Source organism: Chiloscyllium plagiosum, unplaced genomic scaffold, assembly GCF_037043375.1.
Source record: "Chiloscyllium plagiosum isolate Xiang-an unplaced genomic scaffold, Cpla_swu_hap1 HiC_scaffold_2, whole genome shotgun sequence".
In the NCBI taxonomy this organism is placed as follows: Eukaryota; Metazoa; Chordata; class Chondrichthyes; order Orectolobiformes; family Hemiscylliidae; genus Chiloscyllium; species Chiloscyllium plagiosum.
The window spans coordinates 81930870-81946693 of NW_028270140.1; the positions used below are offsets into that span (position 1 = coordinate 81930870).

Consider the following 15824-nt stretch of genomic DNA (forward strand, 5'->3'; position numbering starts at 1 on the left):
AAATTGCATTGTGGATATCCCTACACCAAATGAAATGCAGTGTTGAAGAAGAGCGCGTTTAAAAGGAAATTAGAGATGGGTAATAAGTACTGGCTCAGCCAGTGATGCCAACAGTCCGACAAGAATAAAGAAAAATTTTTGCTGGTGAAAAACAGGCTCTGTTGTGTTACAATTTTACCTTGTTTTTCAAAAAATTAGACATATAGCAAATGTACAGATGTGTATAAGACAACTGACACCTAAAACAGATTAATTTCAATACTCTTCGGAGGGTTGGTGTGGACTTGTTGGGCCAAAGGGTCTGTTTCCATACTGTAGGGAATCTAATCTAATCTTTAAAAGAAAGCCATATTTCATTTTACCAACATGTCGAACAGTAAAGCAGGAATGATTGTATTAACACGTGATACCCAATGAAATTCTGAACACTGACTGAATCACACAACAATTTTTTTTTGAGAGCTTCTGACATGCATGGTCAGATGCAACAATAGATAAAATATTGCGATTAACAACATTGCCAGTCTAATTTTTAAAAAAAACTACTTTTATTTTTTTCAGTTACATATTGGGAAACAGGGATGTATTACATCACTTGTACAGTCAGGCAGAGTTCACTTTATTAGTATTGACAGAAAAGCGGTGACTGCGTAAAGTTGTTGGCCTAAACTGAACACAGCTGGATTTATAACCAAGACCAGCCTGTATCAGCAGAAAGAAACTTCTTCCCAGGCATAAAATGCAGCACTAGAAATCTCGCCAATAAGCTTGTGTAAATGCACTGGTCTTCGCTGCAGACAACGAAGGGTGGCTGATTCATTTGTAAAGATTACAGTCCATAATTACATTAATATACAACACACTTTCTTTGCTATTTGTGACAACTTCATGTTGTACACACTGTACAGGCAAAAATAAAACTACCAATTAAAGTAAATTGAAAGTGATGTTCAAATTTATGGAGGTACAGAAATAATACTGTACTTATTTACACACATTATGTTATTAAAGAAAAAAAGATTTGGTCAAATACTGCAGACATAGAAGTGGTTCCCTGCCATTATGATTGCAGTTTCATGTTAAAATATTCTGCCTTGTATTCCAGTCTTTCTAACACAAACGCTAAGAAGTTTGCATGCAACATATTATCGTAAATTAATACATTGCATCAGACATAATCCAGAACTTGACATTGCTGTTCAAAAAAAATTAAGAATACTCAGCGCAAGATTGAAACTAAAAACAGTGTATAAAACAGTTGATAAACACTGCACAACATTGTATTTAAACGTCTGTGGAAACAAACTGTTGATCAGAGGATGGAAAACGGAATGAGATGTATTATAGAACAGCTGGTTTGTTCAAAATGCAGGCACTTCAAGGGTTTATTGGGAAAGTACCTGACCCATCTCCAGCATAACGTCTTTGAACAGCTGTGATTACAATAAGAAAGGAATGTTTCACATACAACTGCACAGTTTGGGTGCCACAGCTATTAAATGCAAAAGGCAATATTATCTGACCAATTTCTTTCACATTCTTATTTTAACTTTCCATCAAAGAGCTACTTTATGGATTAAATATACAGCATCGAAGTTCCCTGGTTGTACAGGATGCATTAAAATTAGCCAAGGCTTGCCTAAAATCCATTTAGGCTTAATTAATTTCTCCAAGATGCGCCTCTCATCATTCATCATCACAGCTTTACTCCATGTCTTAACACACACTACACTTCAAGGCATGATCAGAATGCTCTCTTACCTCCTTCATTTATAATAACTCTCAGAACATTCAGCATTAATCTGTCCAAACAATACACCAGGAAGCACAGTTTACATTTTACAAACATGTCATAATATCAGACAATAAGCACATGCTGCCCTTTCTACTACACTGCTTCTCCTTTAGGAGGTAAATAAAGCAAGTATTGTTTGTACACATGAACGTCTACAGCTGTCTCATGTTGTATATACTGTAATAGTGCAACAGCCATGAAATACCACCCGCTGAATCAATCCACTCCTTCCACAGTATCTCTAGACAGTGACTTCCAAAAAGACAGATAAAGATAGCATAAAATTTAATACTGAAAATTCTGTGCAGATGTCTTCAACTAAGACAAATGAAGGGTTAATGTACAATTCTGATATTTTTGTGGTTTGTTTTCTCAGGTTTCTCCATTTGTTAGGACAGTAATAATAATGTCTTGAGTCCTCCAGTTGGCAGACCAAATACCTGACTATGCATTTCCTACAGATCTATTCAAAGCAGCTCCTGTGTAGACAAAATTCATTCTTGACTTGTAACTGTTCTGTAGTTATCACCAAGCACATAGAACATTCCTGCCTTCCACACGTTGGGACCAAATCAATCCTTCCTTTTTTTCTTAAATTGCAGCTTGATTTGGTTGAAGTCAAGTGAACTGTTTTTTTTGTTTCATACATTACCCTGACAAGAGGTCCCTCTTTCAACCTCAAAAATATGAACACCAAATTTCTGATGAAGCCTAGTTTCAAGATGAAGACTGATGAAATAAAAACAAAATACCCACATAGGACAACCACCCGAATCACTGGGCAAAAACAGAAGGAAAAAGTCCTTTGATAAAAGTCTGTTGTCACTGTAGAGATGATTTGTTTCTTGGTTATGATGAGACAGCAGATGAACAAGTAAGTAACTCTCCATGATCAGATGATTTCCAGAGTCATTTGTGACGTTGAATAGTTTTCCTTTTTCTCCGCTTGAAGAAACAGCAGCACCTGTGATTGTTTGAAAGGAAAATAAAAATAAAAATAATATTAGGGAACCGAACAGAACAGAATTCTAAATAATCTAACGATGACTACAATTTGATCAAAAATAAAAAGTAGATTACGATATATACACATATTTTAAGAAGTTAGATTCTTAGATCAAAGAATTCATTTTATATTTGATTATATACATTTTTGGTTACAACACAAATTGAGAGACAGCAACCAAGAGATGAACGGAACAAGGAATAGTTCCTCAAATATTCAGTCTTGAGCCAGCCAAAGAGAGAGAGAGAGAGAGAGAGAGAGAGAGAGAGAGAGAGAGAATGTGTGTGTGTGTGTGTGAGACAGAGAGAGAGCGACAGAAAGAGACAGAGAGAGAGTGTGTGAGAGAGAGGGAGAGAGAGAGACAAAACAGCACTTAATTCACTGACAAAGGGATAGAAAGAAAAAGATCAAGGTCATTAAACAAATCAAAACATTGTGAGATAGAAAGGTGTTATAGGCAGAGGGGAGGGAGGGGAGGGTGCTGGCATAAGTAATGTCAACAAAAGGATGAAGTGGGGGCGGATAAGAAATTACGAGAATGTGAAATTGAGGAAAGGCAAGAATAAGAGCAAGCAAAAGTGACTGAAGGTAAAAGCAGAAGGAAGGAGTGAGCTGGAGTAGAACAAAGAGATTAGGAAAGGTTTTACAACAGGGAAGAGATAATTCTCAGAAAAATTTATATAGGGTGAAGGAGAAATACTAAGTTAGAGGTGATGCTGGGACCATTACTGTTTCTGGTTAGTAACTGTCTGCATTAAGACGTATAATACAAATTGGTCAAGTTTGCAGATAACACCAAATTAGTGGTGGCAGATCAAAAACAGGGAGCAAATCAGAACTACAGAATTATTTGAGCAAAATATGGAAGTCGACACATCATAACTCACAAAATTTAATTCCAACAAATATCAAGGCAGCAGAGAATGGAACAAAAAGGCCAAGAAAGGCAAGAGGGTAGAACAAAGGGATTGAGAGTGACCAAGAAATATGTAAGTGTTTGATGGGGAGTTAAAGCAAGGGAAGCAAAAGTGAAACAGAAAGAGCATTGATGAAAGGGTGGGAGAGGATAAAAATGGAGAAATAATGGCTAAGAGAAGGGATGAGACAGACAGAACATTTTTTTAATAAAACCAAAAGAAAATTGCTCCAAATAAAGAGAAACAACCTAAAATATGCACCTAAGATAAGTGGATTTGGAAAATTATGCAAAGGCATAAATATTAGGATCATAATTGGGCCTCTATGACACATTTATCTATCCCTAGAATACTTTCCATGGCATTAGTGCAATGCAGTTAGGTAGTTCTTTATCTAAAAGATAGTCTTACAGTCATTGTGGCACAGTATGCAATGGGTTGGTCTCTGCAGAACACATGGCATACAGAACCAAAGTTGATAAATAACTTATTAGAATGGGAGAAATAAATTATGTAGAATAGACTGTTGTTTTATTCAAAATTTAGAATTGTTACAAAACGGGGAATTTGACATAAAATTGAGTAGTTTCTGTCCTCGTGTTCCAAGAAAATTAATTTGAATGAAAGCATGCCTACACAGGAACAAGAGTAAGTCTTGAGATTCTAACCATTTCTCCTTGACTTTTGTTGGCATTATCGTCACTCAAACACATACTATTACATCCAAGTTTGTCATTGACTAGAAATTTTACTGCACTAGCCACATAAACACAGTAAAATTATGATAAATTGAATTATAGGGAGCCCACCTGCAAATTTGTATTAAGCAATGCTTTGAGATTGTTAAGAAGCATCAATGTAACCCTATTTGCCTAAAAACATGCTCTGTGTCAAAAGGAAAAAGGAATAAAGTGGTGCAGTAAATGCCTGAAAAGTAGCTCTCGAAAAAAAAAAGTTCATATTTTACAATGTTTACAGCAAAATACATTGGAAAATGTTGGGAGTTGGCTCTGTAAATATGATAGTTTTTCTGCATAGCATGCTGTTTTTGGGCAAGTCAGACAAGTCCTCAATGGAGTCAAATATGTTTATCACCTTTTCATAATGCAATGTGAAGTACTGATGTATATCAATGATCTTTGTGATTTTGGCTAAAACAGGCAACTGAATGGGTGGCCAAACATCAGGACCTTCAGGGTAATCGGTGATGATCTTCCTTTTCTTCTGTTGATACATTTTGTCCACTTTACTGATCCATGCCTCAAAAATACTAGACGTGATCTTGGTGTAATTGTTAGCTTCATAGTGCCTTGATATTCATAAAGCAATGTGACTTCCCGAACATTCCTAATGCAAGAAGCAGCAACTTGTTGGTGATATCTACCTTGGTGAAGACCATAGCAGTGACACATCACTTGTTTTGCTGTCTACAATCAGCATTTAAAGATGAAATAAAAACCAATGAACAATCCAGTCAAATACAGTCTGTGGTATCATCCACATTATAAATGTTCTCTTGGTGTATACTGGTTTAAGGTGTGAGTGTGATCTTTTTTGTCACTATCACTGCGGCTTGTCTGTGCTTTTGCGTTCTAACTCAGCTTCAATTGGTTGCTGCAGGCATGACATGCAGTTAATGTGGAGTTTCCAGTCCAGAACTTCTGTTTATCACTGGATTACCCATGGAGCTAGTGAAAATGGCTGACAACTTCACAACTGGAGTTTCAGGTTATCCCAATTTGAACTCATCACAATTTCACTGTACCACAAGTGAAAGTAGTAAAAGTGATCTCAATGAAGTTTCCATCATTGATACACACAGTTTGGAACAAATGTATCTAAACTCTGGTTATGGATTAGTGGTGCTGGAAGAGCACAGCAGTTCAGGCAGCATCCAAGGAGCTTCGAAGTCAACGTTTCGGGCAGAAGCCCTTCATACAGAAGACTAGGTCTATAATCTCAAGTTCAGAAGAATAAGAGGTGCTCTCTATGATCAGGCGATTATCTAATAGGGTTCGACAGGGAAGATGCAGGAAGAATGTTTCCCCCTGACTTGGGTGAAGATCCAAGGGGCATGGTCTCAGTAGAAACAATCCATTTGGGCTGTGAAGGAATTTCTTGACTCAGAAGATGACAGTCTTTGGAATTCTCTACGCTAGTTACTGAGTATTTCAAGGCAAAGGTCAACAGATTTCTGAAATATTAAAGATATCAAGGAATATGGACATACTGCAGGAAAAGTCAGAAGATCAGCCATGATCTTGTTGAATGGCTTAGGTTTGAATTTTTCAAACCTTGCATGGATAGCTGTTTGTAATCCTCCTGATTAGTTCATCCAAACAAATGCCAATGTTAGAGAGTTTTAACTATTTTCATATAAAGGGAAGAGGCCATTGTCAGTTCTAGTCTTAGGTGCACTCAAGTAGTTATCATTGGATAGCGACTTCAGTGGGAGCAACAATCAATTTTCAATTTGATTAGCCTTTCCTGCAAACATTGTTAATGCCTATTCTATGGAAGATTCACATGAAGACCCCTCTTATTTCCGTACTCTGTATTCGAACATTTGAATTTTTCTACATAATCAAGAATAAATTTGTCAATTTTCCTCAATAATCTTGTGTAACCTTCTTATTCCTCATCTATTTTTCCCATTTGTGATGTACAATTTGTGATGTAGAACCCCGCAGGGCGGCATGGTGGATCAGTGGTTAGCACTGCTGCTTCACAGTGCTAGGGTCCCAGGTTCGATTCTCGCCTTGGATGACTGGCTTTGTGGAGTTTGCACATTCTCCCAGAGTCTGCATGGGTTTCCTCTGGGTTCTCCGGTTTCCTCCCACAGTACAAAGATGTGCAAGTCAAGTGAATTGGCTGTGCTATATTGCCCATAGTGTTAGGTGCATTAGTCAGAGGGAAATGGGTCTTGGTGGGTTGCCCTTCGGAGGGTCGGTGCAGACTCGTTAGGCCAAAGGGCCTGTTTCCACACTGTAGGGAATCTAATCTAATCTAAACATCACAGCCATATCTGATCTTGGTCTTAGATGACTGGATATCCACCAAGATAGAGTATCATCAAATAATACCTATTAGCAATGACAAATGGGAAGTCTGAGCAACATTCCCTTCTTTCACAGGACCACAGATGTCAATTAATAGCCAATTGCTCAAACAGCTTACCTAGTTCTGCTGATGACATTGAGGGTTGTCTGTGTGCAACATAGTGCATGGGCATACAAAGTCAAATTCAACTTCTATTCTGAATAACTTACACCTCTTAATTCAATAAGGCGAAATAGCAACTTATTTAACACCTTCAATATAATATAACATCCCAAGGGATTTTATAAGGGATTTACAAAACAAAGGATGACACTGTACTACGTGAGGAGACATTAAGTCAGATGACCAAAGATTTGATCAAGAGATAGGTTTTAAGAAGTGGCTTAAGCAAGGAAAGTGAAATAGAAGTGGAGAAGTATAGGGAGGAAATTCCAAAACAACAGGTCAGCATTAGAATAAAGCTAAATATGAAATAACAGTGACATTTATTCAACAGCAAGAGTGTAAGTGCATCTTCCAAACACTACGAGTAGTAATTGAGGTACTATTTATTTTTTTAAAAAGTCAACAATAAAAGTAAGCCAACTGATCACTGTGGACACTTGCAATGATAAAATCGCAGATGGTACAGGAAGCCTTTGAACCCATCGTGTTTGCACTGTCTCGCCAAATGAACATTATGACTTAAAGTCATTCTCCTGCCTTTACCATAACCCTGCATATTGTTTCTGTTCAAACAGTCACTTACTTCACTCTTAAATGCTTCAATTGAAGCTGCCTCCACCAGACTTGTAGGTAGCACATTACAGTCAGTAGCTATTCGCTGTGTGAAAATGTCCCCTCACATTAGTTTCTTTTGTAAATCATGTGTAAATCTCGGTCCTTGAAACTTTAACAAGTGGGACTTGTTTCTCCCCACCTACTTTTGTGGGCGGCACGGTGGCAGAGTGGTTAGCACTGCTGCCTCACAGCGCCAGAGACCCGGGTTCAATTCCAGCCTCAGGCGACTGACTGTGTGGAGTTTGCACGTCCTCCCCGTGTCTGCGTGGGTTTCCTCCGGGTGCTCCGGTTTCCTCCCACAGGCAGGTCAGGTGAATTCGCCATGCTAAATTGCCCGTGGTGTTAGGTAAGGGGTAAATGTAGGGATATGGGTGGGTTGCACTTCGGCGGGTCGGTGTGGACTTGTTGGGCCAAAGGGCCTGTTTCCACACTGTAATGTAATCTAACCTACTCTTGTTCAGACCTCAAATGATTTTGAAAAGTTTCAGCAAATCAGGGCATAGCTTTCTTCTCTTCAAGGCAAACAATCCCAACTTCTCCAATCTACTATCATAACTTAACAATTTTTCATTTTTGGAATTATTCTTGTAATCCTCTTTTGTACTCTCTCCAATACATTTGCAACCTTTCTGAAGTGTGATGCCCAGAACTATATACAATACTTCATCTAACTATTTGATATATCTATACTCATCCATTTTTTCCATCTTTAATGTTGATCTGCATTTTTCTAAAACACTAAACCTCCACAGAAATAAGTGTGGGAGAAAACAACTTTCACTGTGAACTCGAGAACCAATGTTAAAACGAAAGGGAACGCTGTTCACTTTGCAAATTGATCACTTTATCTCATTCCATTCATGAAGATACAAGTGTAGTCTAATGAGGTTCCACACGCCATTGCAACCAAGTCACCATGTTTTACATGGTGAAAATAGCTCTAAGGTTGATCAACCACAAGTCGAGCCTGTTCATATTTGTATCAGGTGTTCACATGTACGCATTCAACTGAAAGCCAGTAAATGACATTTTCTATAGTTAGACAGGTTGTAAGTTTGCTCGCTGAACTGGAAGGTTTGTTTTCAGACGTTTCATCACCATGCTAAGTAACATCATCAGTGAGCCTCTAGTGATGCGCTGGTGTTCTGTCCTGCTTTATATTTATCTGCCTTGGTCTATTAAGGTGGATGATACAATTTCGGGTTCTTTTTCTCAGACCATGAATGGACAAGCACAGTAGAATGAGCCATCAGCATCAAACAACAGCAGACGCAGAAAAAGAAAAAACTATCCCTACAAGAAAAACTGGACAAACTCACACAAAAGAACAACATAGATAACTCAGAAGTTTGGAGTAAGAACCGATCAGACTGATCACTAACAGACATGGTAAAAGCCATCTGAGTAAGAGGAATGAACCACAACTACAGAGATGTGGACAAAAAGAACTTCTTAGCTGCATTAGAATCAACCCTGAAAGACAATGGCTCACAGAAGAAACTCAGCAGACCATCAGACAGACAGTTATTAAGCAGGAAAAAGGAAGGGTACACCCTCAATACATAAGAAAGGAAAGCCCTACAAGGGCTCAGAAATGACAGAAACAATGTAATCCTACCTGCAGACAAAGGGCGCATGATTGTCTCCCAAAACAGAACACAGTACATTGAAAAGGCGAACTCACTGCTCGCAGATACCAACACTTACCAACAGGTGGCGACAGACCCAACTCCACAGCTAGAAAGCCGTATAACAGCTGAATTGAAGAAGCTTCATAAATCAGGTGAAAGTAATAAGACAGATCTCCAAAAAAATGAAACCAGATGGATCCAACATATCTCGCTTTTTTGGATTACCTAAGGTACACAAACTAGGGGCCTCCTCAGACCCATACTCTCACTCCCTGGCACATTGACATGTAGACGAGCAAAGGAACTCCACAGAAAACTGAAATACCTAGAAGAAGACTCATGCCACTCTACCCAAGAATTTCTGAACATAAAAGAAACCAAAATAGAAGAGAACAAAATAATGGTCTTCTTTGACATAACAGCCCTATTCACATCATTTAACATCAGCCTGGCCAAAGATACATTAACTGCGCTACTAGAGGCACCAATGACACAAACACTAGACAGCACCAACTTAATCAGCAAGGACAACATCCTCAAGCTTGTAGACCTGTGCCTCACTAACCACTTCACCTTCAATGACCAGACCTACAAACAAACCAACGGAACACCCATGGAATCATCAATACCAGGCTTCTTAGCAGAAGCAGTAATGCAGGGACTCAAAAGAACAGCCATCCCCACAATCCAACCCAAACTTTGGGTCCGCTACGGGAATGACACCTTTGTCATCACAAAATAGAACAAAATTAGAGGAAGCTTACAACATCATAAATTTACTGGCATAAAGTTCACAGAAGAGGAGGAGGAGAACAACAGACTCCCCTTCCTAGAGGTCACAGTAGAACAAACAGTTAAGGTAGAACTGCAGACCAGCATCTATAGGAAAGCAACACACACAGGCCAGATATTCAACTGCAGGAGCAATCATCCCAACAACCACAAACTGAGCTGCATCAGGACATTATTAAAACAGGCCATAACACACTGCAGTATCCAGGAACTATGAGCGGCAGAAGAAAAATACCTATACAGCGTATTCAAGAACAACGGGTACCCGATAAATAGTCTGCTGATTCTTAAACAACAAACCCAAATAAGTAGATACACCACGCCCAGAGACTCTAACCACACCACCATACATCAAAGACATCTTGGAGATGACTACCAGACTACTCCGACCCTTTGGCATCATGGGTGCCCACAAACTTACCAAGACACTGAAACAGTAACCGATGAACCTAAAAGGACTCTATCCTAACAAACAGCAAAACTATAAGGTACATATTAAATTCAGATTTAATTTGTATCACAGATGTTTAGGCAGCTGCAACAGTGGCACATGGGGCTAATCTAGAATTTCTTTGATATTTTGAATATCGTACTTGGTAAATTACAGAGTTGGGGCTGTTCTTTGTGAAATCAGTAAAATTGCTTGCGTGGAATCATGACTCGCTTTGTCAGAATTAAGAGTATGATTTTTTTTAAAAAATTCATTCACGGGATGAGGACGTCAATGACCAAGCAGCATTTATGCCCATCCCTAATTACCCAGAGGGAAGTTAAGAGTCAATCACCTTGCTGTGGGTCTGACATCACATGTCGGCCAGACCAAGGAAGGTTGGCAGTTTCCTTCCCTAAAGGACATTAATCAGGTTTTCCTGACAATTAAGAAAGAATTCATGGTCATCATTAGACTCTTAATCCCAGATATTTACTGAATTCAAATTCCACCATCTACTGTGGTGGGATTCACACCTGGGTCCCTAGAATATTATCTAGCTCTCTGGATTAACAGTCCAGCTACATTGTCACTAGGCCACCGTCTCCCTCTAAATATATACATGGGTGCAATTGTGTGAATTATTTTGCAGTATATAATGAAATTCAGTGGTAGCTTCCTTTGAAAGGCAGAGCTTCACAGGTACTGGCATGAGATAATGCAGATAAGAGATCTCTGCATATTTTGAGACGGGAGCACTTAGAAGTCCCAAGGTAAGAAATGTGCAATTCTGACGAAGGATCCCACTGATGGGCAATACAAGCTGAAAAATAGGCTAACAATCTCTGTGTTGACCACATCTTTGCTTCTCATTGCTGAATTCTCCTTATTATCAAAAGAAAGGAAATAATTAAACTCCTTTACCGCTCTATTAAAAGCACAAATGTTCTGACATTTTTCCATATTTTCCTAATCATTTAGCTTCACAACCACAAGGAAATAGATGTTCAAGAATTACTATACAGTATATGATTAATCTACAAAATCAATTTTAGACCAAGAGGGAATTTAAAAATCAGTCACACAGATATTGAAAACATTGAAGCCTGGAATGTGACAGCTCACATTTCTCACTCTGTCAGGAATAACTATATCATTTGAAATAAGGAAGGCTGTTAAATATTGCAATAAAATGTAGAAATCTTCCTCTTCAGAAGTCTTAGCTAGAGCGACAAAGTGATTCCAATGCCACTGGGTTCATGGAGATATATCACTGCAGCTGAATATCTCCAAGTAGAATCCAGGTCCAAGCCAGGTTTGTTACAATTCTAGCAGATTTACAACTGAAATCTGGCATGGAGTTTTAGGGTCACAATTTGTCAGAACAGTTATTTTGTTCACGTATAATGAATACTTCTACAGGAAGAGAATTACCTGCAGTTCCATTTAAATCAATCTCTAAAATGTGACCAGTTTTAGATGGAATATACATCATAAACATAGATATACTTCTGATAACCATTTTGACATGTGTACCTGGCTGGACAGCTGACTTATGGTGCAGAGTGATGCCAACAGTATAGATTCAATTCCTGAACTGGCTGAGGTCACCATGAAGGAGTCTCATCCTGAACTTTCCCTTCACCTTAGTCGTGGTGCCCTTAATGAGAGAGCAGCCCTATGGTCCAGTAAGGGTAATTATGTAAATGGTGGAATTACAGAAATTATTTGCATGTTGTGTAAATGTGGAGGAATTAGGCAAAGTACTGGAAATATGAGCAAGTGAAATCAATGATGACTCACTTGAACATTTTGAGAATTCTAAAATCTCCAGAATCTTTTCTCAATTATGGCTGTGTAAAGTATGTTGGTGGAGTGATATGTGAAAGTGGACAGGCATTCGCTATTTTTGTTGGCCTCTGGAAAGTATGGGATAAATTGGGGAAGCAAAGAGTGAAGCCTATCATTTATTCTCAATTTGATTTAGGTTGATTAAAAAAATGCCAATCACTTTGGCAAAAGGATGTTTCAGAAGCAACTGCTTTTTTTTTTAAATTCAGAAAACAAAAACAATTTAGAAATGTTTTAGTATTCTATGATTAATGTTTGGGCTTTTAGCAATAGCAATAGACAATGCACTAAGACCTCCTGACTCTATCTTGAGGTTTAGAGGTTAAATCAAGATTGTTAAGATGAGAGTCCCCTTTCTTCTGAAAACATACTTTACCAGTAAGTTGGCTTAGTTCCTATTTCGATTGCACAAACTTAATCATAATTTGGTACAACTATAAGCAATCACATTCAGAAAGGACAAAGGCTGACATGGGAAGCGAAAAAAACACACTTAAGAAGCTTTTTCAAGTATAGAATCAAAGCATATGATCTGTGTCTTCCTTCATTTGGTAGTAAGTTATGCTACCAGTAGGTGAAAGAAAATGAGAAAAAGTTGTGTTCTTCGATATTAATATTCTTGTGGAACATTCATGGTACACATTTAGTAGTGGAATCTAAATTCCTACCTAGATTGGGAATATGCCAGGTTGAAACTCTCAAAAAATTGCAATATAACCCATTAATTCACTAATCTGAATTGTTTATCAAAATATATAGTCGATTGCTTAATATTTTACTCTTCAATTAGAATTCTTGAACAAGCTTACAAAGCTATGTATTTTTCTAGAGGTGTAATCAAACAAAAAAAAATAGACAACACTAAGTAAAGAGATATTAAGAGTTGCGATCAAAAGAGTTGTCGAATAGGTAGGTTTTAGGGCGGGGTTATCAAGAAGGAGTAAAAGGTTGAAAAGACGGAGATTTATGAAGGGAATTACAGTGTCTAGGGCTCAGATAGCTGAAGGCGCTGATTGCCAATGATTTGCATAAGACTGCAGATTCAGAGGAATGAAGAGTTCGTCAGAGAGAATGAGCCAGTAGTGGTGGGTGCAAAACTGGATGAAGCCACTAAGGTACAAAGTGGTAAAGAGGTGATTACAATATTTTGTATTTAGTAATATTTGATAAAAGATAATCAGATGAATAAGTCAATCTACCATTCACTACCCATGAGGTTTCATTATAAATATTACAACCAGTGAATCTATGGAATTTATTATAGCCTGGCCACAATCAAGTTTTTGCATTTTAAAATAAAAATTTTAAGTGACCAAAATCTTAAATCTTTGCATTAAAAAAAAGTTCAATGCAACACGCCATGCTTGGTTTATTGCCCAAAATGCTTCATTAGTCTAAAAGAAATAGAATACTGATCAATGGTCATTAAAAATAAGCTCACAATTAGTGGGGTGCAGGGTACCAAAAACTAGCAGGTCATAGGAAAGCAGAGAAACTAGTATCAGTGCACAAGACCTCAAATTCAAGAGCTCCCAACTCTCTTAACTTTAGGTGCCAAATCTTTTCATCATTTAAACCAATATAATTAGCATCTTCGCTGAGCATGAAAGAGTTGGAGACTCTAGGATGAAGCCGTAGAGGGAAAGCACAAATTCATAATAAGCACAAGTTCACAATAAGCAAACTCAACATTACACCACTGTAGATAATACACTTAAGCCTAAATCAAAATTCATGGCAGAAGAGTGAAAAAGCAAGCAGAATAGTTCAACAACAAGATGTCAAAGGTCATTATGCTCCCAAATTTGTTGTGCAAAAGCATTTCCAAGGTATATAAAGTTCTGATCAATTTGACCAGAATTCCAAAGATTGTTATTATGAAAGCAATAGGTAAATTTATGTCCAATCAATGTATTATTATTGCCATGGAACTTGGCATTTTTAGGGAACAGACCGGGCAGCTCTCGTTAGCTGAACCTATTCCTGTCTGCCTGCAGACTGAAACCACTCACCACATGTTCAACACTTTCTGGCAGCTATACAAAAAGGGAAGAAACAAATAGAAACAAAACGGAATCAAAACCAGAGCCCATAGTGAGAAAACTGCTGTCACAAATGTAAACCTAATAGCTTTCTTCGTCAAGCTTTAGATCTACATAAGCAGCACACAACAGACAGCAAAGGAATTCTATATTTGTAAAGCAAAATTACAGTTAAGCAAGAACAATTCTTAAAGCCCATTTTTAATATGGAAAATAATTTGGCATTTGTCTTCAAATGCTTCTCATTTGTAAATGAGGAATTCAGTTCCACTTATTGGTCAGACCATAGATTCAAATAATTTGAATTTGAGGTTCATGAGCCAAATAAACTGAAATTACATCCAGGCAACACTTCTGTGCTTTGGTTCACAAGCTGGGAAATACTTAAAACAACGCCCTAAAAAACAATATCAAAGGACCCTCCTGCTTTCTAAGGCAATGTTGTGCATCAGACACCTTTCTAAAGGCAACATGGACTGGAGTGACACAGCTCATTTCACATTATTCTGTGCAGTTAAAATATAATTCTAAATGTTAATATTCTATCAATCAAAACACATTTTAGGGGCTTCTGTCAATTGAATAGTTTGTCTCATCATTTGACGAAGCAATCCATGCAGGCAGTGTTACAATCTATTACCAAAACAGCAGCCCACATGATGCAATCCATAATAAAATTCTTCCATCAGCCACTCGTTTCCTGTAGATGTAAACTAATCAGAATCTGTATGGGTGCAAGCTATATTTGCCTTTCACGTATTAAGAGAAACACGCTATTATAATTCCCTCCCTCATCTTTTCTCCCCCCAGATACATTGATGGCTCCACTGGGGCTGCTTCCTGCTCTTACCTCAAACTGAAAATTTCAAGAAGTGCGCTTCCAAACCCATCTTTTCATCATCTACACAAGGGCCATCCCTTCCCCAACTTCTCCATTTCCAGGACAAGGCTGTCAACCAGGATTGACAGTAAAGTAAATCCCCACTAACGTGAATGATATTTCCTTCTGCACTGCTTTTTGAAAGGACTCTATTTTATTCTCCCAGTTCCTTCATCTCTGCCACATCTGTTCCAATTATACCATCTTTGATCAGTGCTTTTGTTGTGTTTTCCTATTTCCTCAACTGAGAACTCTCCTCCACCATAACTGACCTTTGACCTCATTTCCCAAACGTCTGTACTCACATCTTCCCCGCTCTTCAATCACAATACAGCTTCCCTCTCTTCACCCTCTACCTCATCAACCATCACATTCAACAAATCATCTTCTGCCATTTCTGCCAACTGCAGTGTGATGCCATCACCAAACTGCTTTCACTCCTCTTTCAGCATTTGAGAAGGACCACTTCCCCTCTGACACCCTGGTACACTCTTCCCACCCCATGTTTCACCGACAGCTTCCAGTGCAAGTACAGATGTAACATTTACCCTTTCACTTCCTTCTTCCCCACTGTCCAGGACTTCAAATTCTCTGTCCAGCTGACTAACTTGCACCTCTTTCAATTCAGTACATTGCATTT

At 38.2% G+C, this 15824-nt stretch overlaps 1 protein-coding gene across 10 annotated transcripts in view; it reads right to left on the bottom strand.

Moving 5' to 3' along the window:
- Window positions 1-526: 526 nt before the first annotated feature.
- Window positions 527-15824, bottom strand: part of LOC122560750 (casein kinase I) — a 239730-nt gene continuing 224432 nt past the window's right edge. For 8 of the 10 annotated variants that reach the window (XM_087998098.1, XM_087998103.1, XM_087998100.1 and 5 more), the window contains 2 exons: window positions 14275-14298; window positions 527-2759 (listed from right to left, as the gene is read on the bottom strand). In XM_087998098.1, the coding sequence (XP_087854224.1) occupies window positions 2705-2759; window positions 14275-14298 (79 nt within the window). In that variant the 3' untranslated portion in view covers window positions 527-2704. The remainder of the gene's footprint in view (window positions 2760-14274; window positions 14299-15824) is intronic. The other 2 variants (XM_087998105.1, XM_087998108.1) reach the window with 1 other exon arrangement.